General features: G+C 42.9%; 1 protein-coding gene and 1 long non-coding RNA gene across 3 annotated transcripts in view; one reads left to right on the top strand and one right to left on the bottom strand.

Moving 5' to 3' along the window:
- Positions 1–1,404: 1,404 nt before the first annotated feature.
- On the bottom strand, positions 1,405–15,586 carry LOC118654546. Its single transcript, XR_004967003.1, has 3 exons — positions 15,438–15,586; positions 11,788–11,964; positions 1,405–1,466 (listed from the first exon to the last, which is right to left on the bottom strand). It is a non-coding gene; the product is annotated as an uncharacterized LOC118654546 (long non-coding RNA).
- A 158-nt stretch (positions 15,587–15,744) lies between these two features.
- PDK3 (pyruvate dehydrogenase kinase 3) overlaps positions 15,745–25,015 on the top strand; it is a 67,992-nt gene continuing 58,721 nt past the window's right edge. For both annotated transcript variants that reach the window (XM_036304698.1, XM_036304697.1), the window contains exon 1: positions 15,745–16,070. In XM_036304698.1, the coding sequence (XP_036160591.1) occupies positions 15,965–16,070 (106 nt within the window). In that variant the 5' untranslated portion in view covers positions 15,745–15,964. The remainder of the gene's footprint in view (positions 16,071–25,015) is intronic.

The raw sequence follows: 25,015 nt of genomic DNA, 5'->3' as shown, positions 1-25,015 counted from the left end.
TATAGGGGCAGGAGATTCAAAGTTGGGAGTCAGAAATTTAATGGTAAGTAAAGCCATAGTGGAGATTGCCTAGGAAGAGAGAAGCAGGTAAGAGGAGGGATGAGGAAATTGCTCTAAGGAAACCTAAGATGAAGCAGAGGAGAAGATGTCAGAAAAAGAGATCTGGAAATGATTAGAAAGCAGGGAGAGAGAAAAAAGAGGGTGTGGAGTCACTGAATTCAACGGAACTGAGAGTTTTTCAACAAAGAGGAAGTGACCATGAGGTCAAGAAAATAAGGACTAAAAGTGTCCCTTGCACATGAACATCATTGGTGACCTTCGCATGAACTTGATGTGGGGGAATGAGAACAGTGCCTAGGACTTGCCATCTCCTCTAAGTGTTCCTGGCAGTTGTTAGTGAGAACACACTCTTCAGGAAAAGCTACACGGTGGTGAGAAGACCACCACCAAGGCGCACACAAACATGCACTTTGTAGGTGGTAGACAAACCTTCACCACACTTCCTTGTTCACTTGTCGCCTTTGGCCAGGATGACTCCATCACTTGCTCTGTCTCTTGACTCCCTAGTCTTTGCTTGGCACCATCTTGGGCTCCAGTCTTGGTTATTCTGAGACTTGAACCATGAATTCACCCACCCTCTCCTTCTCTTTCTTCTTTCCATTCTCCTGGTGTGACTAGAGAGATTTTGTGTCTCAGGGGAGTCTGAGTTAATCAACATTTCATTGCAACTGTTTCTTTTATTTTTTTCTTTATTTTTTTTGTTAATCCTCACTTGAGAATATTTTTTCCATTGCTTTTTAGAGAGAGTGTGAGGGTGGAAGGGAGAGAGAGAGAGGGAGAGAGAGAGAGGGAGAGAGAGAGAGAGAGAGAGAGAGAGAGAGAATCATCAGTGTAAGAGACACATTGCTTAGTTACCTCACACACACACCCTGACCAGGGATCAAACAGGGAATCAAATCTGTGACCCTTCAGGGTGTGGGCCGACGCTCTAACCACTGATCCACACCAGCCAGGCCTCATTGCCGCTGTTTCTTATCCAGTGTGTATGCAGTGGTTCTTTATCAGGAAAGTGGCCAGTCTTATGAGCAAAGGACAGGAGGATATGAGGTAGGCAAGTTCAGGGAGAAGTTGAAGGGGAGGATACAGTAAGTCTTTTACCTCATAAGGAGCCAGGAAGGCTATTGGAAAAGCAAAAGAGTTTCCCTGGGTGGAAGGTTTACATACTCGGAAGAGAAAAGATTCCTCTACTTTTTTTGTCTACTGAAATTCAGCTTACATCTAATTCAGATGGAATTCTTTGACCATGACTACGAGGTATATATAGGAATCCAACATTCTCCACGCCATGAGTCAACAGAGCATAAGAATGGGAATAGGAACAGGTGTTCCTCAGGCCATGCTGCCAAATAAAACTTACCCAAGACAAAAGTGGCTCTCTCACTGAAAGCAGAGTGACAACAGGAATGCTGAGAGAGAAAAAAAAAACCCAGTGAAAGAATGAAGTCATTTGGAGGGAAAGGCATAAAAGAAGAAAAGGGTTATACAAGGAGTTACACAAGGGAAATACAATACAGTTCTGGCTTATGAAATAAGCTTGAGTGCTGAAAAAATAATTGCACTAATTGGAGAATAATATCAGAGTTCTGAACTTGGTTTTGAACACAAACATAGCTTTTTTTTTTTTTTTTTTTTTTTTTTTTTTTTTTTTTGTAAATGTGGGGGTGGTTATTTTCCCCTTCACTCTTTCCTTTGCCCTTCAGATTTGAAAATTATTCTCTCAAGCAAAACAAAATTATTTTCTTCCATTTTCTGGGAAAGTGCTTGTCCTAGCTCTTCCCTCAGGATCTGTTGAATAAGTTAGTACTTGAGGAATGATAGCCACGGGTGACTACACTGGCATCAATAAATAATTGAGTATTGTAGTCAAAGTTCTTCTCATAGACTTGTGATCTCCTCTTCAGAGATCAGCTGAAGTCCAGCCCTCTCACTTTACATATGAGCAATTGGGCATGGAAAGATGAAGCAATTTTCCCAAAACCATAGAGCTAGTTTGTGGCAGATGGAGGCCTGGAACTTCAAGGTCAGGTGTCTATTAAGCTAAGTTGTCATGCTTGAATGTATCGAAACAGCAGCAGCCTCCATAACTGAAAGCTTCCTGAGGCAAGGAGGTACTGTCTCCAGTTCTCACAATGAAACCTTTTTTAAAAATATATTTTTATTGATTTCAGAGAGGAAGGGAGAGGGAGGGAGAGAGAGACAGAAACATCAATGATGAGAGAAAGTCATTGATCCGCTGCCTCCTGCATGCCCCACACTGGGGATCTAGCCCACAACCCAAGCATGTGCCCTTACTGGGAATCGAACCATGACCTCCTGGCTCATAGGTCGATGCTCAACCACAGAGCCACACCGGGCAGCTGTTAAGCATTCTTACAGAATCTATAAGCCTGCCCCAAAATAAGATTCACATCAACTCTAGTTACTATTTGTAGTAACTAAGTAAATAAAAGGATGGAAGTAAGGAAGGAGAGAGAGCGAGAGAAAAAAACTAGAAACAACCTAAATGACTCCACAAGTAATATAAAATAAACCTTTGTGATATAATACTGAGTGTACAAAGCTAGTTTCAGAAGTCTTATAGCACACTACTCTTTTTTTTTACAAAAATATATTTTATTGACTTTTTACAGAGAGGAAGGGAGAGGAATAGAGAGTTAGAAACATCGATGGGAGAGAAACATCGATCAGCTGCCTCCTGCACACCTCCTACTGGGGATGTACCCACAACCAAGGTACATGCCCTTGACCGGAATCAAACCTGGGACCCTTCAGTCTGCAGGCCGATGCTCTATCCACTGGGCAAAACCGGTTAGGGCTAGTACACTACTCTTATTATAAAGTTCCTTTTTATTTATTTTTTGTTGAACCTCACCCGAGGATATTTTTCCCATTGATTTTTTTAGAGAGTGGAAAGGAGTGGGAGACACACACACAGAGAGAAACATCTATGTGAGAGAGATACATCAATTGGTTTCATTCTGCACATGACCCAGAGCCAGGGATCAAGCCTGCAACCGAAGCACGTGCCCTTGACCTGAATTGAACCCAGGACCCTTCAGTCCATGAAATTCCAACAATAAAAATGAAATAATCTAAGCATACATCTGTGTGATAAAATAATTTTTGTAAAAGCCAGAAAAGGGTACAATTCTGGGCAGTGCATAGAGCAGGCCGAAAGTGCTAGGAAAATGCTTCACCCTCCCCAGGAGCAGCTCTCAGCTCCCCATGCCACAGGAATGGGTGGATGAAAACCCCAGCTCTCTTGCCTCTCGGGCTGGGAGAACTCTGACTGGTGTCTGGAGCTTCCACGAGCTCCCCAGCGGGATGGAGCTGCGGTTACCTGCTGGGTAACTCTCCTGATTGCAGGCCCTCCGTGGGCTGGCTTCCCTGCACCCCAGTGGTGTTTTTTCCCATCATCGCACAAATAAGCGACTTGCACATAGTCTGCTTTGGGGAAAAAACCTTAACTAATCTCATATCTAAGATCCTAATGGTGACACTTATAGCTTGAACACAGGACTCTGGGAAAATTAATGGAAGGTCCTGTTTTAAGCATTGAAAGTGGGTGCTTGCACCAACAATCCGATATTATATGTCATCCAGATGTGACCTAGGGGTCCTCATGCTGCAGGGACTGAGGTGAAGTGTCCTGCCCTGCTCCCATTCTCTTCTTTGGGTGTCTCCCCCCCGCCCCCCCAGATCTCACAGTCTATCACAGTCCTCAGCAGCCCCCAGGATACTTGCTTGAACTAATTTCTCCCAGCCACCTCTGCCACTGCTCTTTCTTACAGCTGCTGCTGAAACAGACAACTCCTTCACCAGAATCCGCATGGACCAAATCACTCCCAAACAAGCATTTGTGAATGAAACACCAGTTGCAAAATTGGTGGGGAGAGCGAGGACATGGGCAGTACAACCTCAGCTCTTTAAAACATTTTTTCTTAAAAATTTTCACTTACAGTTTGCATTCAATATTATTTTGTATTCATTTCAGGTGCACAGTGTAGTGGTTAGACAAGCATATACTTTACAAAGTATTTCCCCGATATTTCCAGTAGCCAACTAGCAGCACACATCCTATATAATAAAAGGCTAACATGCAAATTGACCAAACGGCAGAACAACCGGTGCTATGATGTGCACTGACCACCAGGGGGCTGACACTCAATGCAGGAGCTGCCCCTGGTGGTCAGTGCGCTCCCACAGGGGGAGTGCTGCTCAGCCAGAACCTGGGCTCACGGCTGGTGAGCACAGCGGTGCTGGTGGGAGCCTCTCCCACCTCCATGGCAGCGCTAAGGATGTCCGACTGATGGCACGAGGAGCGAGCCTAAACCATCAGTCAGACATCTCCTGAGGGCTCCCAGACTGAGAGGGTGCAGGCCAGGCTGAGGGACCCCTGCCCGAGTGCACGAATTTTGTGCACTGGGCCTCTAGTAGTTATTATAATATTATTGACTATATTCCCTATGCTATACTTTATTCTCAGCCCTACTTAAAGACCCACCACCACACCCCACCACACCCCCTCTTATTTTTCCTTCAGTCTACTCCCTCTCCCTGCCAAGATCAACGGAGAGGGGGGACAGGGGGGAACATATACACCTCTCCACAGTTCCAACCCTAAACTTGTATCTGCAAACCCACCAAGATGTTCTGCAACAAAAAGAAAGTTATAGGGCTAACTAGCAAATTGTTCTTCCTACCACATCTAAAACTATAGGCAAATACTTAACAGGAACCTTTCTGTTTTGAATGGGGAAAGTCTAGCTCTTCAACAGCACCCATTCAAAACCTCTTTCCAAGTTATGGTTAGATGAAAAGTGAGGCGATACGATATCACTCCACGTGAGTCATGTGTTTTTCAACTTGGAATCGAGGACCTGGGAGGTAGTTTTATTCATTTATTTAAAAAATATTTTTATTGATTTCAGAGAGAAAGGGAGAGGGAGAGAGAGATAGAAACATCAACGATGAGGGAGAATCATTGATCATCTGCCTCCTACACGCCCCCTACTCGGGATCAAGCCCACAACCCAGGCATGTGCCCTGACCAGGAATCGAACTATGACCTCCTGATTCAAAGATTGACGGTGAAACACTGAGCCACATCATCTGGGCGAGTTTTTTTGGTTTGTTTTTTTTTAATGGGGCTTGTCTGTGGGAAGCAATTTCAATTTTACAGGACCCATCTCCTCCCATATTTTTGGCACCACTTCCTCTGCTTGTTTAGGTTTTCAAGTCATGGCAGAGTGAAAAGCCTTGGCAACTGAGTAACATCCTCCACAATTATCCAGTGCCGAATTTACTGGCTCTCCCATACTTTAGTGGCTGATTTTGGGCAACTTACATAACTTCTTTGAGCCTCAGTTTTCTCATCTGTAAATGGGTTACTCACGTGTGCTTTGCAGGATGACTGCACCTAAACACAGCCCTGGCACAAAGAAGCCCAGTAGCCAATGTTAGGCACCTTTTCTATATAAAGAAGAGTATAAGGGATACCCTGCAATATATCGAGCTCAGCACCATCCAACTGAGATCTAATGTGAGCCGCAAATGTGAGCCCCAGTATAATTTTACATTTTCCGGAAGTCACACAAGAAAGGGTTAAGAGAACCAGCTGAAATTAATTTTAATAATATACAGGGTGGGCAAAAGGAGGTTTACAGGGGTCCGGGTTATGATGATTACAATAGCTTTTTTCACTCAACAAGAATAAACTCTGTGTTTTGTGTCGTCATAACTGCAAAGCTACTTTTGCCCACCCCCGGATTTGACTTAACCAGCATATCCAAATGTTATCATTTCAACATGTAATCAGTATAAACATTAGTAATGAGAGCGTTTGTGTTCTTTTTTTTTTTTCATACTAAGTCTTTGAAATCCAGCATGAATTTTATACTTGTAACACGTCTCAGTGGGGGCCCCGCACATTTCAAGTGCTCATAAGCCCCATGTGGCCGGTGCAGTCTTAGCACTACGAATGGGATTGAATCTCTTTAAATTTCAAGATCTGGCCTTTTTCATTCTATTTTAGCACACATTTTAAATTGTAGAAGTGCTTGGCCCAATCCTGTCCCCCTCCCTGTTTTGTTTTGTTTTTGTTAATCCTCACTGGAGCATATTTTTTTCCCTTGATTTTACAGAGAGTGGGAGATGGGGGAGGGGGAAGGGGGAGAGAGAAACATGACTTGAGAGAGCCGCATCAATTGGTTGCCTCCTGCATACGCTCCAACTGGGGCAGGGAACCTGCAACTCAGGTACATGCCCTTGACAGGAATTGAGCCTGCAACCCTTGGGTTTGTGGGCCAATGCTCTGACCACTGAGAAACACTGGACAGGGCAGTCCTGTTCCTTTAATATGACTAATTTATAGTTGTCTCATACATGAGATAGAACATGGGACTGATTATCCTAGAGCAGGAATCCCTAATCTCTTTGTGAGGAATGGCTGTTTTTCTTTTTAAAATCTTTATTGTTGAAAGTATTACATATGTCCCCTGTTTTCCTCCATTGACCCCTTCTAGCCCGCCCCCGACCCCTATCCCAGGCCTTCACCACCCCGTTGTTTGTGTCCATGGGTTAAGCCTATATGCATACAAGTTCTTTGGTTGATCTCTTCCCACTCACCACCCTCCCCCGCCTTCCCTCTGAAGTTCATAAGTCTGTTCCATGCTTCTATGTCTCTGGATCTATTTTGTTCATCAGTTTATTTTGTTCCTTAGATTCCACATGTGAGTGAGATCATGGGATACTTATCTTTCTCTGACTGGCCTATTTCGCTTTTAGCATAATATGGCTGTTTTTCTTTTCCTCAAAACTTTCTCTTACCCTTTGAGACACCATGGAGGGACCTGAGGAGTATCATGCTAAGTGGGGCGGTGGGAAGGCTGTGCCTTGACTAACAGCTTGGATGGATGATGGCTGTCCTAGACTTGCGTTTTCCAGAGAATAGGTGTCACCTTAGATGTCAGAGTCCACTGCAAATGATGGTTCATGCTCAGTTAGTTATGGGCACTAAGTAAATATTAATAGAATTGATAAGATCGTGTTTTGGATAAAAACAGAAAAGCAATAGACTCTGACAAGGCTCTGTGTAATTAACCTTCATCTTTTGGGGCAAAGGAGAACTGAAGAAGGCCATTCGTGTTATCTATCCTTGGTTCATATTTTTGGAATTTGCTCCCACCTAGGGATCCCAAGGATTTCCTAAATGTCAATCTAACCGGCGTATCACTCAAAGCACACTTTAGTGTTTCTTGTGTTGTTGGCATTTTGCTCAGTTTCCTTCCAGACTTTTTTCTACAAAGTTTTTGTGATCTCTTCAGAGCTGAGCTCAAATTTAATACACAACTTTGTATCTCACTTTTACCAACTTATAATGTTTGCATTTTCCATGTTCTCATATAGATTTCATATTACATATGCATTTTTTGTTGATTTCCGAAAAGAAAGGAGAGGGAGAGAGAGAAGCATCAATGATGGAATCACTGATTGGCTGCCTCCTGCACGTCCCAAACTGGGGATAGAGCCCACAACCCACGCATATGCCCTGAACAGGAATAGAACTGTGACCTCCTAATTCATAGGTCAAAGCTCAACCATTGAGCCATGCTGACTGGGCTCATATAATATATGTTTAATGACAGTATAATGGTCCATTGAGTGCACGTGCCATGATTTATGTAACCATTCTCCATTTTTATTTCCCTTCTTCTGGATATTATAGGATATAATTTTGTTCCATAACACTTAGTCACCGGAAACATTACCTTTCTTTATTTTTTAAAATAAAATTAAATCTGGGTTTGAATTCCCACATGCATAGCTGACAAAACACCCAATAGCAGCCATCACTGGGGGGCTTTTTCCTGTGTGTTATGTTCAGGGTATCTGGAGAATGCTTGGTATGAAAGTTAGACTATTCTTGACTCTAAGCCATGCATATCTACCCAAGCTGGCCTAAACCATGAAGGAGATGCACGGGCCTGTAACTGGAAGTTCAGAGGAGGTTTCTGGGTTGGTCTGATTCAGTCGCTTGACAACATTATTGAGGACCCAGTTTGTTCCTATTTCTACATTCAACTTAACCCTGGTGTTAGATGGTTGTCAATTGATGCTACATTCTTCCTTGTGTGCATTCAGAGATGGGAGGAAATAGAAAGACAGAAAGGAGAGAGAAAGAGAGAGAGGAGAGAGAGAGAGAGAGAGAGAGAGAGAGAGAGAGAGAGAGAGAGAGAGAGAAAGAAGAAGAAGAAGAAGAAGAAGAAGGAGGAGGAGGAGGAGGAGGAGGAGGAGGAGGAGGAGGAGGAGGAGGAGGAGGGGGAGGGGAGGAGGAGGGGAGAGAGATTATTCCAGAAGCTTCCTCTGAATAGCAAGCAGGTTTCTGTCACAGATGCCCCCAGGAAATGTCTCCTCCTTTCCCATTGCCCTAAATTGGGTCACAAGCCCATCCCTGCACCAAGAGCCATAGCCAGGGGTCAGAATTAAGCTCACTAGTCTTTTGATTGAGACATATATCTTATTACTACAACTAATGTGGCTATTTCCCCCCCAAAGCACAAATGCACTGCATGGGGAAGTAAACATAGTTACCAATGGAAGAGGAATGCAAGATGACTAAAATGTCTCCTATACCTTCCAACTTCTGTTTTCAGTCCTAGCAACCAAAGCACCCAGCTGCACAAACACAGCTAGTGAAATCCCCAAGGCACAGCAGTCCTAAGCCCACACCCGAAGACCCCCCTCCGTTGTTTTGAAGGCGGGGGGAAGATCAGCTACCCCTTCCTTTGCCCCTCCAAGAGAAGCAAAAACAAATCCCAGATTTACTTTTTCAATTAATTATCCTGCTACACAATCTCTGTACTTAAATTTTTTTTTCTGACCTCCTATGGGGAGAAAGATTACTAAGACTGAAAACCCTCCTTAATTACAAATGAAAGGACCAGTATGAATGGACTTCAAGAGGATCTGCACCATTAAAATATTTTGTCCAAAAAATCAAGAATCTGGGCACTTGGAAGAATAGAGCTACTGCTTCAAATCACACACATATTTGATTAAAGATAAATTTAGCTAAACTTTATTAAGTAGCCCTCACTTCTCTAGTTCACTCACCTACACACTCTCAAATCCTACTTTTAAAATTAAAAAATGGGCTGGTGAATGAATCTTGGACACAACGGAAATTACCTTCAATAGGTAAATGAATAAATAAACTATGGTATATCCAGACCAGAACATACTATTCAGACCTGAAAAATAAATAAGCTCTCCAGCCACAAAAACACATGGAAGAGTCTTTGGTACACATTGCAAAATGAAAGAAGCCAAACTGAAAAGGCTACATATTGTATCATTTCAACAATAGGATTTTTGGAAAAAGCAAAACTATGCAGGCAGTACAAAGATCAGTGACTGCCAGGGTTTGCAGGGAGAGATGTATAGACAGAGCACGGAGGACTTTTAGGGCAGCGAAACTATCCTGTATGATACTATTATGGTGAATATACTATATCATAATACATTTTTCCAAACCCATATAATGTGCAACACCAGGAGTGCATGTTAAGTATGGATTTTTGGTTGCTAATGATGTATCAATGTAGGTTCATTGATTGTAACGAATGTACCACTCGGGTACAAGATGTTGATGGTGGGGAGTTTGTGTGCATGGGGGTGTGGGGGTATGCAAGAACTCCCTGTACTTTCAGCTCAATTTCGCTGTGTACCTAAAATTCTTCTAAACAATTCAGTCTATTTTTAAAAGTGCAGGCTGGTATTATGATAGAATGGAGAATCGAGAGTCAGGAGACCAGGATTCAAACCCAGACTATCATTTACAAGCTGTGTAATCTTTAATTATTTTAACTTTTCTGTGTGTTAGGTGAGTTTACAGGCGAATGAAACCTATAAAATAAGGATAATGTTAATCCATCAGATTTATTGTGAAGAGATAACATAGGTACTTTCACAGGGCATACAGTAGTTGCTCAAAAAATGTTGGTTGAGAGTGAAGACAGAGGAAAAGACAGGGAAACCAGGATTTCATCAAGTCAAGTGATGTTGGAAGCAATTTATAACAAGATCCACCAACTAGTGATGATGAGATAATCATCGGTTATTTTTTCCCCCTATGTTCCACTCCACTTTGGATTTGGGTTTTTGGTGTCATCAAATTATGAATTAATAAAGTTTCTATTATTGCTTGAATGACTCAGAATACTACCCTTGCCTTTGTTCTCTATTGAAAGCTGATGGGAAGAAATGCAATTTGGGGTAGGTTTTGTTACTGTTGTTGGTTTTCTTTTTATTTATTTCTTTTTATTTTTTTTATAGATTTCAGAGAGGAAGGGAGAGGGAGAGGGAAATAGAAACATCAGTGATGAGAGAGAATCATTGATTGGCTGCCTCCTGCACGCCCCACACTGGGGATCGAGCCTGCAACCCGGGCATATACCCTGACTGGGAATGAACTGTGACCTCCTGGTTAGTAGGTTGACGCTCAACCACTGAGCCATGCCAGCCGGGCAGTTGCTGATTGTCATTTATCTAATAAATATTTATTGTGAATCCAAATAAATAGTGACAGGTACTTAATGCTGAACACTGGAGATGAAGCAGTGAATAAGCCAGACTTGGGCTTAGTGGTCACAGAGCTTATGCCTAGTGCTGAAGATCAGCATTAATCGAATTATGCCAGAGTGCTTTGAGGGTTACAGTAGGAAGTGCAGAGAACCAGGAAACCATGTAGCAAGGGGGAACAAATCACCTTTATGGTCAGGGAAGGCCTCCCTTGATGTCAAAATGCTGAGTATGCGGAGGTCTGAGGAATTAACTAGAAGGAATAGGGGGCTGGATTAGAGTGAATAGGACAGGACAGCGGTTCTCACTCTTGAGTATGCATCAGAATGAGTTAAGAATTACTACATAATAAATCAGCCAACGACAAACATTCAGTCAACAAACTGTGAGAGTTTTTGTGGGTCAGGAGTCCAGGAGCCACTTAGCTGAGTACTTGTGGCTCGGACTCTCTCAGGAGGTTATAGTTGAGGTGCAGGACAGGGGAGGGATCAGCTTCTAAAGCAGCGGTTCTCAACCTGTGGGTCGCGACCCCTTTGGCGGTCGAACGACCCTTTCACAGGGGTCGCCTAAGACCATCCTGCATATCAGATATTTACATTACGATAGCAACATTACGGTTATGAAGTAGCAACAAAAATAATTTTATGGTTGGGTCACAACATGAGGAATGGTATTTAAAGGGCCAGAAGGTTGAGAACCACTGTTCTAAAGGGTCCTGCTTCCAAGCTCAATCTTTTTTTTTTTTTTAATTCAAAAGCACTTGTGAGCATTTAATGAACTTCCCTTCCTGGTAGCTTCAAGCTACCACGACACAGGCCTTGCCAGCACCCTTAATGTTCTCCTCAGCTCTTCTGCTGGAGAACTTGGCCTTCACCATGACATGCTGCTTTGGGAGCCTTCCCTTCCCCAGAACTTGGTAATAGCCCGACCGCACCACGTCAGTGACAGGAGCAGCTCCAGTCTTGTTTTTGGCAGCATTTACCCGTGTCTGCTCACCGACCAAGGTCCACAGTTTATCAAGGTTGACAGCTGGACAGAAGCTCTGGTTCCTCTTTAAGGGGTAATGCTTCACACTAGCTTTCCCAAAGGAACCCGGGTGATATTTGTCGAAGTTGAACCTGTGATAACTCAAGCCACCAGCATTACCTCAGCCTCCCCGGTGCTTCCTGTGCTTGCGATGCAGCCACGGTTGTGGCTCACGTGGTCCCAGAGTTTCTGGGTCTTTCTCAGTCTGGATGGCATATGGGTGGCCGAGATGCAAGAGCCCAAGCTCACTCCTGTGGGCCTCTCCCCAGGGCTGCTTTGCAACATGGCCCGTGGCTTCTGAGACAGAGAGAAAAAGAGAGAATATGAACCTCAAGATGGAAGCCACAGTCTTTATTTAAATTCACTTTATTTTTTAAAATATATTTTTATTGATTTCAGAGAGGAAGGGAGAGGGAGAGATAGAAACATCAATGATGAGAGAATCATTGATCGGCTGCCTCCTGCACGCCCCCTACTGGGGATCGAGCCCCCAACCAGGGCATGTGCCCTTGACTGGAATCAGTCCACAGGCCGATGCTCTATCCATTGAGCAAACCGGCTAGGGCTGTTCACTTTATTATTATTATTATTATTAGTTTTGTAATGTGTCCTTTAAATGTTCAGTAGTTATTCTATGATTATAACATATTTTTATTGCTATCATATTTTTCATTATATTACCTGAATATATTTTATTTTACATTTTGTCATAAAAAAGTACTGATTTTTCCCAGTTTTATTGAGATTTAATTGACATATACCATTGTATAAGTTTAAGGTGTACAACATGATGATTTGATATATGTATATATTGTGAAATGATTACTGCAATAAATTTAGTTAACATCCATCAACTCATATAGTTACAAATATTTTCCCCTTGTGACAAGAACTTTTAAGAGCCGCTTGCTTAGCAACTTTCAAACCTTCTAGTTATAAGATAAAGAAGTTCTGGGGATGGAATGTACAACATGATAACTATAACCAATAATGCCATATTGTATAATTGACTTTATTTTTTAGAATAGTTTCAGATTTATAGCAAAATTGAGAAGATAGTACAGAAGTTCCCATTCTTGCATTAGCCTGGTACATTTGTTACAATTATTCAGGAACAAATGTTGATACATTATTATTAAACAAATTTGGTCCCAAGTCCACCCTTTACTCAGAATTTCTTAGTTTTTACAGAATGTCCTTATGTATGTTCCAGAATCCCATCCAGAATAGCACCTTATATTTCGCCACCATGTCTCCTTAGGCTTCTCTTGGTCGTGACAGTTTCCTTGTTTTTAATGACCTTGATGGTTTTGAGGAATTACTGGTCAGGTATTTTGTAGGGCTGTAGCTGTTTAATAAGCTACTCTTTGAAGTGAGGTCTCATCACTCTAGCTATCCTCTGTTAGTGAGAAGCGTGTACTACTAAATCTCTTGAGGGGAAGAATATAAAAGAATTTGTGGCTATATCTTTAAAACCCCCATAGCTTGCCAGACCCCACCCCAGAGTTCCTGATTCAGTAGGTCTGAGATTGGGTCCAAGAGTTTGCTTTCTAACCAGTTCCCAGGTGACACTCCTGCTGCTGGTCCAGGGATCTTGCTTTGAAAGCTACTGGAAGTGGGGCCTATGGGCAAGACCTTGGTGTGTGCAGGAATCAAAAAAGGTTAATCAAGATCTATTTATTTCTCTCAAGACCTGTCTCACAACTACAACTCTCACTGAAATCAACCCACTGATTTAGCTTCTGGATATTGCCAATTTACACAAAACTATTAGCTAAAAATATGTGTTGCTGTATAAAACAGGTACAACAATATCTTGTATTTATATTAGATATGATTTATTTCATTTGATTGTCACAAATGCCAGGGAGAGAAATCAGGTATCTTCATCTGATATAAGAGGTAACTGGGACAGCAAAAGTCTAAGTGACTTGCTTAAGGTCTCACAGCTAGTTAATGATAGAACCAAGCTTGGGACTGGGTCATTTGAGCACAATTTCTATTATAATTATTCCCAACTTCTAAGATTTGCTATAAAGATATAGCCACAATCAATAAAACGACCCACATGACAGTTTAGGTAATCAAATCAACAGAATACATAGATTTAAAGTAGCATTTTGTGTAGTGGAAAAGGAAGGAGTGAAACAAGTGATTTTGAAGCTCAGGAACCAGCAGCATTTGCAGTTTAAGTTGGAAAAACCTTCCTCTTTACCAATATTCAAATTCTTCCTGCTCACTGACTCCCACAATAGCCAATAAGTACACGCTGCCTATAGGTAGCATCTGAGAAAGTCACTGGAGGAACCACAGGCCACAGGGTCTTCTTGCCTGCCCACACGCACCAACAGGATTGCTTAGCTCTGCCAGCAAAGCTCCTGGCTCAGTGGTTGAGTGTTGACCTGTGAACCAGGAAGTCACGGTTTGATTCCCAGTCAGGGCACATATCCGAGTTGTAGGCTCGATCCCCAGTGTAGGGCCTGCAGGAGGCGGCCAATCAATGATTTTCTCTCATCATTGATGTTTCTATCTCTCTCTCCCTTTCCCTCCTTCTCTAAAATAAATAAAAATATATTTAAAAAATAAAGAGGTTGTTAGTATGTCTCTTTCAGACTTTGGTTTGAATGGAAAAGACCTGGTAGTCCATATATCATACCACCACCAAGATGACTTGAAAATCTAGAAGTGGAGAAGACCATTGGATGTCTTTGAGTGTATGGATTAGTGTTCTTTAAATTCAGAGTAGATACGAAATAGGATTGAATGCATAAATACCAATTGGAGGCACAAAAGCTAAGTAGCTACACACCAATAATTTTATTCAGTGAGAAAAACAGTCTAATCAGACCAAAGGAGTGGTTTCTAACTACATTTTTACCATTCTTTAGAGAACATCCTGCCTTTCATTTTAATTGATGTTGACACGTTGCCAAAAATAAAATAAGGCTTGGTGGAAATGGTTAAAGCAAGCAGTACTTCATATGTTCACATTAGGAAATAATGATTTCATATACGGAACTCTGAGTTCAAGTTCACTCTTATGTAGACAAAGAATACCCAATACAGAGTGTAAGCATACACTTCTGTCCCAAAGTAGTGGTGCTGCTGGTGGGGAAGCAAGAAACTGTCCTATGGTGGTGGCGGTGATGAGGGTGTATGAAAGGTAGTGCCAATGACCTTAAATTGGATCCTTTCAACCCTAGTGGAGGTGGGGGCATGAAGCAGAGAGTCAGTGACCTTATAATTAATCCTGCCCAAATGGTATTAGGGGGAGTGCACAGGGGGCGGAGGGGGGAGGCACAAAACAAAGTGCCAGTGACCTAAAATTTGATACCATCCAATGGTGGTGGTGGTGACAGTAACTTTATTAACTTGTCTAAAAGTGTTGGCCCTATGGGAGGGTCGGGGGGAGGTGGTTGGGGAGCAGGAGCCACGGGCCACGAAGCAGAGCCAATGACCTAACAATCCTGTCCAAAGGTGTTCGCAAGAGTTGGGGGTGGGAGGGATGGGAGAGGCGGGGCTCGAGGGGGGGCACGAAACAATGAGTCAGTGACATTTCAGCAAATCCTGTCCAATAGTGAGGGGCGGGAACGAAGCAGAACCAGCGAGTTTACATTTGAATCTGCCCAAAGGTGGTGGTGGTAATGGAGAGCATGAAACAGCCACTGTAGTTAAGTGGCAAACAGAACCTGAGAATCAAAGTGTGGAGATGTAAGGAACGCGTAGAAGCGCAACAGCCAGCCTCCAGGAAAGGCCTCCGGAAGAGGTACCTTCGCTTGCGAGAGGCCAGGAGCGGCGTGTAGGATCAAATTCCCGACGTGGGCCCAGGCCTTCTTCCAATCCTCCTCCACCTCCGCCACCTTTCGGCCACTGAGGCCCCAGTCGGGGGCGGAACGTGCGGTAGCAGCACCAGCCAGCGCGGCTGAGGCCCCGGAGCGAGGGAGGAACGCACGCCCCGCCACAAAAGAAAGCGAAGGCGGAAGCGGCCAATCAGCGGCCGGCGCGCGCGGCGGCCCCGCCCCTCTCGCCCCGCCCCTCCACTCCCCTCCGGCGCCGCGTACGTGCCGAGGCCGGCTCCGCCCCCCGTGGGCGGGGCCTGGGGAAGCCGCGGGCGGTTGGCAGTATCTGGAGAGCTGCTGCCTCCGCTGTCGCTGTTGCTGCGGTAGCTGCATCCCCGCGTCCAGGCCGAGGCGGAGGCTGCGCGTTTGGCGAACGAGCCTGATCTGCGCCTCTCGGCTGCACCGGCCCCTGCGGTCGCCTGAGTGTCTCGGCTGGTGTGTGCACTGCCCCGGCGAGGATGCGGCTGTTCCGGTGGCTGCTGAAGCAGCCGGTGCCCAAGCAGATTGAGCGCTACTCTCGCTTCTCCCCGTCGCCGCTCTCCATCAAGCAGTTCCTGGACTTCGGTAAGTGCGGGGTCCCGAGCTCCCACGGTCGCCACGGTCCGGGCGCGGGGCCACTGTCTTCCGGGCCCTACGTCGCCGCAGGTCTCCGCAGTCTAAGTCGTGGGAACCGCGGGCGGGGCTCCGGGATGCCCGGGGGCTCTCCCAGGGGCTCGGATTTCGGGGCGCGCAGGGACAAGGCCTGGTACACCGGTCGGGGGCCTACCAGTAGACATAGAACCTCGTCCCGGGCGGAACTCCCTCCCCCCAAACCTGCATGTTTAGCTTCAGATCTACTTGACACAGACCTCCCTGCCCTTAAAACTTCCCAGCGGAATGCGGGTGGCTTTTTAAGTTTTTATTTTTAGATTTATTTTTATTTTTATTTTTTTGGTTGGGTAAGAGCTGTTTAGAAACACCTTGAGGTCGTATAAATTATGCAATGGCATTTTGTTCCTTTCCTGCTGTAAGACAGTGTTCGCTCGTGGCTGGAGCAGCAGGATTCGAACTGTTGTCTTCTTAGTGTCATGTTAAACAGAGGCCTGGGCTGCACACGCCTTAGGTGCTGGGGAAGAGGGGACGGTTGGGCGCCTATTGTCCGAGCAGGGTCCGATACAACCCAGGCACCTTTGGTTGCGCCTCAACTTTTGTGTGCTACCCTTCTCCCTGTCGGTTGGGCTAGTGGGCAGTTTTCAGGGGTTGCGGTCGGTTGGGCTGGTGGGCAGTTTTCAGGTGGGAGCCCAGAGGACCCGGTCCCCACCCCTGCCTGAGGCCTAGCTGAGATGGGAATAGATTCCACCACCTTATGCTAATTGGATCGTGTTTCCCCAGAGTGGTGCCCTTTCAGCCGCTGAGCAAATACTCCTAATTGCTGAATGCGAGGGGGCTGGTTGTGAAACACCTGAAAGTAAACCCAAAGTACTAACTCAGGTGTCAGAATGGAACTCGGCAGCCTGGAAGGAAAATAAAATGGAGCAGCAAAGATGTTCTAAGCTCCCAAGGGAAAAGAACCCATTATTCACATTTGTTCATTTCATAAGTTTTATGTAAAAGTCAAGGGATGATGTCAGGTGGACATAAAAACTAAAGTGTGGAGTAGGTAGAATACTCTGGGAAGACCCAATGTACAAAATGGGATGTCCATGCTTAAGTTGGAATAGGAAGAGAGGAATAGGGTAAAGTTGCAATAATATTCAGTTTTAAGAAACCAATTTGCCAGAGAATGATGAGGAAAATTGAAATTCATTGAGGTGTTGACTGTTGGATCTTAAACTTCACTCCCCAAAGCTTTCCAGTAGTTTTACTCTACCATATCTGGCCACTTGTGAGAATTTTAGAGGTTTGAGGCAACTTCTGACTTCAGAGTTTAGAAAGAAAATGTCACTGTTGCTAGAAACAGCATGTTTGCCATCTTTTAATTTATGGTTTAGAAAAGATTCTGAAGGTGTCAGCCTCTTATTAGTGTAAACTGAACCAGGCTAATTCACAATAAAGAACAAAAGAAACCTCAAAACTCCCAGTTCCTCCTTCCCCCCTCAAAGTTGAAGCTATAGCTCTAATAGCTTGGTGAAATTTCACTTGATTTATTTCTATAGCAGCTAGTATCTACCCACGTTAATAGGTGTCTTTGCAAGGATGGTATTTGAGAAGAAAAACCACAGTGGGGCATAGTGCTATTGTGGAAAACCTATGGGACCAGTATCTGGAAATAAATGTTCTAATTCTTGCTCTGCCACTGGCTCAAGAGTGTGGCCTTGACTAAGTGACTGAACCTCACTGGGGTTCATTTTCCTCATGAATAAAATGTGTGGATTATACCAGGTAATCTCTAAAGCACAGCTCCAAAACTCTGTGGTTGTAATTTCAAAGGAAAAGTGATGAGCTGTTGAAAAGAAAATTACCTAATCTTTTGATGGACATTTCACATAAAGGCCTCTGACCTGTCTTGGGAGGGGTGGAGGGATACACTAATCTAGGATACTGGAAGAAGCCTAGTAATTGAAGTCTTTTCCTTATAAGGAATTTTACAGAAGCGCTATAAAGAATTGTACAGTAGTGGAATTTCTTAGAAACTAAAGCTTGTTTGTAATACCCAGAGATGAATTGGGCGGCAGACAGCCTACCTTTGATGATAACAACTAGAAGAGCGTTGCCATAGAAAGACCATCTCAAAGAATACCTTCTCTTAGTTCTTTTAGCTCCTGAAAGAGGCTAGAAAGGTCATAAAGCTAGTTCCATTTTGGCAAGTGATATGGGAGCTTTAGAGTTTAGAATGATGGGTGTGGGGGTATTTTTAAGGTGAGGAGGGAGAAATAGAGGCTTTCTGCCTGTGTATGATTACAGAAGACTGCGGGGGGGGAGGGCACCTCAAATGCTTCAAAAACTAGGAGGGGAGGGGCAAATGAGTCAGTCAGGTAGGGGCAAACTCCCAGGTGCATGCTGGCTCCAGAAGGGGCAGCTGATTGGCGCCAGTTCAATATATAGAAGAAGGAAGAGGATTTCAGAGAGGAAGGAAGAGGGAGAGAGAGAGAGAAACATCAATGGTGAGAAACATCAATGATGAGAGAGAATCATGGATCGGCTGCCTCCTGCACACTCATACTGGGGACCCAGCCCGCAACTTGGGCATGTGCTCTGCCCGGGAATCGAACCATGACCTCCTGGGTCATAGGTCAATGCTCAACCACTGAGCCATGCCGTTCGGGCAGTTCAATGTATTTTTTAAAAACTTACAGCTCCAATGAAATAGATGCATGGGCCATGTTGACCCACACGCTGCCACTTTGTGAACTTTATGACCTTCTCCCTGGCTACTTTACAAACGGCACATAAATGTTTGACTAGAGTAACTGGACAGGGGCCAGAGAAAGGACATACACAGAATGTTATGCTTCAGTATTTGTTAGAACCATGTCAACAAGTACATTCTTGCTTCAATGGCCACTGGAACAGCTTTATTATACCAATTCCTTGTTTAAGAGTGAAGACTAGAACTGGTTGTTACTTCAGAAGCAGTGCTTTTTTATTTCTTCATTACATTTATTGGGGTGACATTGCTTGAAACCTATATGATCTTATTAAGCAGTGCTTTTATTTTAAAGGTGAAAGGGCGAGGGCTATGCCCTCCATCTTACAAGCAAGGGATGTGTGCGCCATAGAGATGACCACATCCTGTGTAACAAGACCCGACTTGCGCCTGGCCAATCGGCAGGGCCCACAGTCAGCTCCCCTCTCCTCACTATTAAAGCCCTGATTTTCTCATGGGTGGCACTCGGTTTCCGGTCGCTGCGTCGACTGGAGGCCCGGGTCGGGTTAGCTAACTCAATAAAGGACCTTCTGCTTTTGCATCGGACTGGCTCCCTGGCGTGGTTTCTTGGGGATCTTGAATTCTGGGCATAACAAAAGGAGTATTTATCAGCCTCAGCACTCTTGACATTTTGGGACAGGTCACTGTTCTGGGGGTGATGTCCTGCGCATTTACTAAAGCAGCATCCCTGGCCTCTACCCACTTGATGCCAGGAACAACCCCAACCCCCGAGGTGTGACAACCAGACAGGTCTCCTGAGAGTGCCACATCCCCTGGGGGAGCAATATCACCCTCTGTTGAGGACCACCGCTGTGAAGTATTTAGATCAGTGGTCTGCATACCTGGGTCCCATCACCTCAACTTCTAATATAAATGGTCTGGGGTGAGGTGCAGGGTATTGGCATTTTTTAGAAGATACCCGGGTTCTAAAGCATAACCAGAGTTGAAAACCACTAATTAGATGATCTGGATCTACAGTGCTGTCTCCCTATCATCTGTGTGCCTTTTTGTCTCTATGCCCTTTATTTTTTTCTGTATTTTATTTTTTGAAATAGGAAGGGAGAGGGAGAGAGAGAGAGAGAAACCTCAACGATGAGAGAGAATCACTGATGGGCTGCCTCCTGCAGGCCCCACACTGGGGATCAAGCCCACAACCTGGGCATATACCCTGACCAGGAATCAAACCATGACCTCATAGTTCATAGGTTGACACCAACCATTAAGTAACACCAGCTGTGCTCTTTGCCCTTTAAAATGATAAAAGTTTCTTGAACTCAACCTTTACTTGAAATATGTCCTTCCACTCTGCAAAGTGTAGGAAGAATAGCAAGTGGTCTAGATGGATCAAGAGTTTATGATGGCAATAATGCCTTCTAAAGGATGGGATTTTAAAAAATGATATTTTTCTTTGTGGTCTGAGATTATAGTCACATGGTTCCAAATTCAAAAGGTGCAAAAGGACATAGAGAAGTCAGTTTTCCACTTTTGGCCGCTAGCCTCCCTGTTTGTGCGCCAACAGCAGCTTATACTTTTTTCTATAACTTGCTTTTTAAATTGAATACCGTAGAGAGCTTTCCATAGCTGTATCAGCAGATCTTTCTTCTTTTTTATGGCTTTGGAGAATTTATTTATATGAGTGTGCTATATAATTCACTAGTCAACTCCCTGTCGATGGCTAGTAGGTTGTTTTGAATCTTTGCTGTGACAACCAGTGCTATAGTGAATTATGGTCAGCATTTCGTGCAAGGATGAGTGTGTATATATAGGACACATTCCTAAACATAGGATTACTACATCAAAGGGCCTGTGCAACTTGAAATTTTGATAAACATTGTCAACCTGCCTTCCTTAGAGGTTGTCTGTTTTATCTTCACTAGAAGGTTGAGAGGTCCTGTTTTCCTACACATTCACCACCTTGTCAAACTTTGGGTAAGTGGAAAATGATGTCTAGATAGCAATTTAGTTTAGCTTTTTATTATGGAAAATCTTAAACACATGCAGAAGTAGAGAGAGAATAGTATGATGCATTCCTGGGTTCATTATATTGCTATCCAGGTGCTTTTTGTCTATAGATGTTGTGTGTATGAGCAATCTGTTAGATTTTCTTATCAATGTCATGCTAGTTTCAGAAAAAAATAATTTTTTTTCTATATTCAGACCAATTTATCCTTCTAATGATCTGTTCTTTAAAGATTTGTTAGAATCCCCCCTGAAACCTTTTATTTTTTTAAAAATATATTTTATTGATTTTTTACAGAGAGGAAGGGAGAGAGATAGAGAGCCAGAAACATCGATGAGAGAGAAACATCGATCAGCTGCCTCCTGCACACCTCCCACTGGGGATATGCCCGCAACCAAGGTACATGCCCCTGACCGGAATCGAACCTGGGACCCTTCAGTCCGCAGGCCGACGCTCTATCCACTGAGCCAAACCGGTTTCGGCCCTGAAACCTTTTAAACCTAGTTGTTTTGGGGTCTATTGTTTTTTGACAACTTTTGGGATTGTATCTGTATAGATTTTTTTTTGTTTCTTCTAGAGTCTATTTTGATCATTTTGATGTATTTCTCTAGAAAATTATCCTGGTCATTGGAATGCAAAGTCAGTTTTCATTGCTGAGATAGAAATCTCATATCAGTCTTAATTTTCTCTCTGGCTCTTTCCCCTTTATTTTATATTTGTTCTCTCCTCTCCTCTTTCTAGATTAGATTAGATGGTGGCTTATGTGATTGGATTCGTTGATTAGTCTTATGACGTTTGTTTCTAGTTCATTAATGTCTACCATGACTTTCCCTTCTGCTCTGTTGTTTAGCTACAGTTTTATAGCCCTAATTTTCTTTATACTTAGTTCTGTTGCATTGTGATCAGAGAATGTTATCTGAATCATTATTTAATTTATTGACATTTATTTTGTAGCCCAATATTTGGTTATTTCTTGTGAATGTTCTTTTTTTATCTTTTTTTAAAATATATTTTTTATTGATTAAGATATTACATATGTGTCCTTATCCCCACGTACCCCCCACCCCCCCCCCCCCCGCTCATGCCCTCACCCCCCCATTGTCCGTGTCCATTGGTTAGGCCTATATGCTTGCATGTAAGTCCTTTGGTTGATCTCTCCCCCTTACCCCCACCCTCCGCTACCTTCCCTCCAAGGCCCAACAGTCCAATCAATGCCTTTCCGTCTCTGGATCAGTCCTTGTTCAATAGTTTATGTTGTTCATTATATTCCACAAATGAGTGAGATCATGTGGTATTTATCCTTCTCTGACTGGCTTATTTCACTTAGCATAATGCTCTCCAGTTCCATCCATACTGTGGCAAATGGTAAGAGTTCCTGAAACCAGAAACACCAATCAGAAAGGATATGTGCATCCCTATGTTCATAGCAGCACAATTTACCATAGCTAAGATTTGGAAACAGCCTTAGTGCCCAGCAGCAGATGAATGGATTAGAAAACTATGGTACATCTACACAATGGAATACTACACTGCCGTGAATGTTCTTTGAGTTATGCTTTCTTCACAGGTTACAGAGAAGAGAGCATAACCCAAATCTACCATATTAATTATGTTGTTTAACTTTTCTCTACTTTCACTTTTATTTATTTTTTTGGTTAATCGTCACCCGAGGATATTTTTCCCCCATTGATTTTTAGAGAGTGGAAGGGAGGGACTGGGGCAGGGGGAGAGAGACACATCAATCGGTTGCCTCCTGCACATGCCCTGACCCAGACCAGGATTGGGCCTGCAACCCAGGTACATGCTCTTGACTGGGAACTGAACCCAGACCCTTCCATCTGCAGATCAACACGCTAACCACTGAGCCAAAACAGCCAGGGCTCTACTTTTATTTTTTTTTTAATCTACTTGATCTGTCATGGCCCAAGAGAAGTTCAAGTTTCCTAATAACATGATTTTATTTCTTCATATATTGCCTATGGTTTTTGCTTTATGCTTGTTAATGTGATGTTTGCTGCTTAGATATTGTTAACTGTTATGTCCTCGTTGTGAGATGTACCATTTAGCAATAGAGTGCTCTCCTTTTACTAGTTTAATGCTTCTTGGTCTGGATTCAACCTTATTTGACATTGGGATCTAGATCCCTATTTTCCTCTTGTTTATATTTTCTGGTAGTGCATCGCCATTCTTTTTTTTTTTTTTTCAGAATTACTTTGTAATATTGCCTTGAAATACAGTATAAAGTTAGGTTTTGCTTTGTGCATTAAATTTTTTCTTTTGCCCTAGCTGGTTTGGCTCAGTGGACAGAGTGTCGGCCTGCAGACTGAAGGATCCTGGGTTCGATTCTTATCCAGAGCACATGCCTGGATTGTGGGCTTGATCTCCAGTAGGGGCCGTGCACGAGGCAGCCGACCAATGAGTCTCCTCATCATTGTTGTTTCTATCTCTCCCTCTCCCTTCCTTTCTGAAATCAATAAAACTATATTAAAAAAAACTTTTTCTTTTATGTGATTAAGTTTAACCAATTTATATTTATTGATATGACAGATCTGTCATCTACTATGATAAACATTTATACTTTTTGTTTCCTTTCTGTTTTTAATGCCTTAATTTTCTACTAAATATATCTTATTTCTTTAGCCTTCTTTGTCTAGTATGGCCAGCACTAGCCACTTGAGCCTATTAAGCTCTTGAAATGTGGCTAGTGTGGCTGAGAAACTGAATTGATTTAATTGCAACTTAAATTTAAAACTGATACTTGATTCAGTTAATTGGAAAACTTTTAAGTGTATTTGGAACAATTTGGATATGTGAATCTATCTTAACTATAAATTTGATGACATCTAATTATAGGTCAGTTATTTCTGATAGGAATTTAGCTTTGAATTGAGATTTTAAGTATAAGATACACACTGGGTTTCATGGACTTAATATAAAAATAGTAAAATATCTCAATATATTTTTGTATTGATTCCATGTTGAAATGATAATCTTTTGGAGAGGTTGGGTTAAATAAAATGTCAAAAATGTCACCTGTTTCTTTTTATGTTAATGTGCTGCGAGGAAGTTTAAAATTACATATGTGGCTGACATATTTCTATTGGACAGTGCAGCTTCAGACATATGTATTAATTTTTACTAGAAGTAAGAGGGACATAACATTTTTTAATGGTCAGAATAAACATTTATTGATTTTATTTCTCAATATAACTTTTCCTCTTTTTTTTCTTGAAACCTGTTAACTCTCAGAATTTGGGGGCCAATTTATTGTTTTGGGCAGTTAATGTTATGGTAGTTCTTTGTTATATTTGCAAAAGTTTGAGGTCTTTCTGTTAAGTAGTTGTTATGAATTGAAAGTTCTCTTAGTGATCAGTATCTTCCCTTCTTCTTTCCCCAGGTGCTCTCTCTGGAGACTGCTTGAACCTTTCCCTTCTCTCCCGCCACCCCCCCCTCCCCCCAAATTTTACCTTTGTCTTTTTCCTAAGCTCTAAGGGCCTTTCTTTTGCCTCTCTTAACTTTTTTCCTGAGCCCATGCAGCCCAGCTGGCTCACCTTTTCTACTTGTGTGACTTTCTAAAGAAACTTTCTCTTATAATTGGAGTCTTGACTCTGAATCCTTTCTTAGAACTCAAATACCAAGGTTGCTGGACTGAGGTCTCACCTCTGGTGGTGTTTCACCGCTAACAGTTTGAGTCACTATAGATCCTACTGTCAAGGCCAGACACTGGATCCTTTTAATTGGAAAACTTCTAAATTAAAAGAAGTTTTATTTCTTAGTTGTCTCTTTGTTATAATAGCTAGTCATTAAGATTCCCTTAATAAGATGAAGCAACAGAAATTAAAACAAAATTTAAAACAAAATCCAAGTCTACTCAGACTCTTTCCTGTTGCCTTTAGACATTTGCAGATATTGTAAAAATCAGGACATTGGAAATACAGTTGTCCTGCACTTAAGAAGAAAAATGCAAGAAAAAGAACAAAATATTATTTAAAGACAACCTAACATTTTATGTCCTAAAAACTCTGCTTGGTAACTGTCAGGTTGGAAGCTCCAGAATATGGCCAGACACAAATGTGGGCTAAACTATTACAGTTAGGTCCTACCAAACTGCTGCGATCCCTCAAGGAAATTATAATCTAATGTTACAGCCAAAACCGGTTTGGCTCAGTGGATAGAGCGTCGGCCTGCGGACTGAAAGGTCCC

Source organism: Myotis myotis, unplaced genomic scaffold (assembly GCF_014108235.1).
Source record: "Myotis myotis isolate mMyoMyo1 unplaced genomic scaffold, mMyoMyo1.p scaffold_m19_p_4, whole genome shotgun sequence".
Taxonomy (NCBI): domain Eukaryota; kingdom Metazoa; phylum Chordata; class Mammalia; order Chiroptera; family Vespertilionidae; genus Myotis; species Myotis myotis.
Note: the sequence above shows the minus strand (reverse complement) of the source record. Positions and strands in the feature narration are given on the sequence as shown.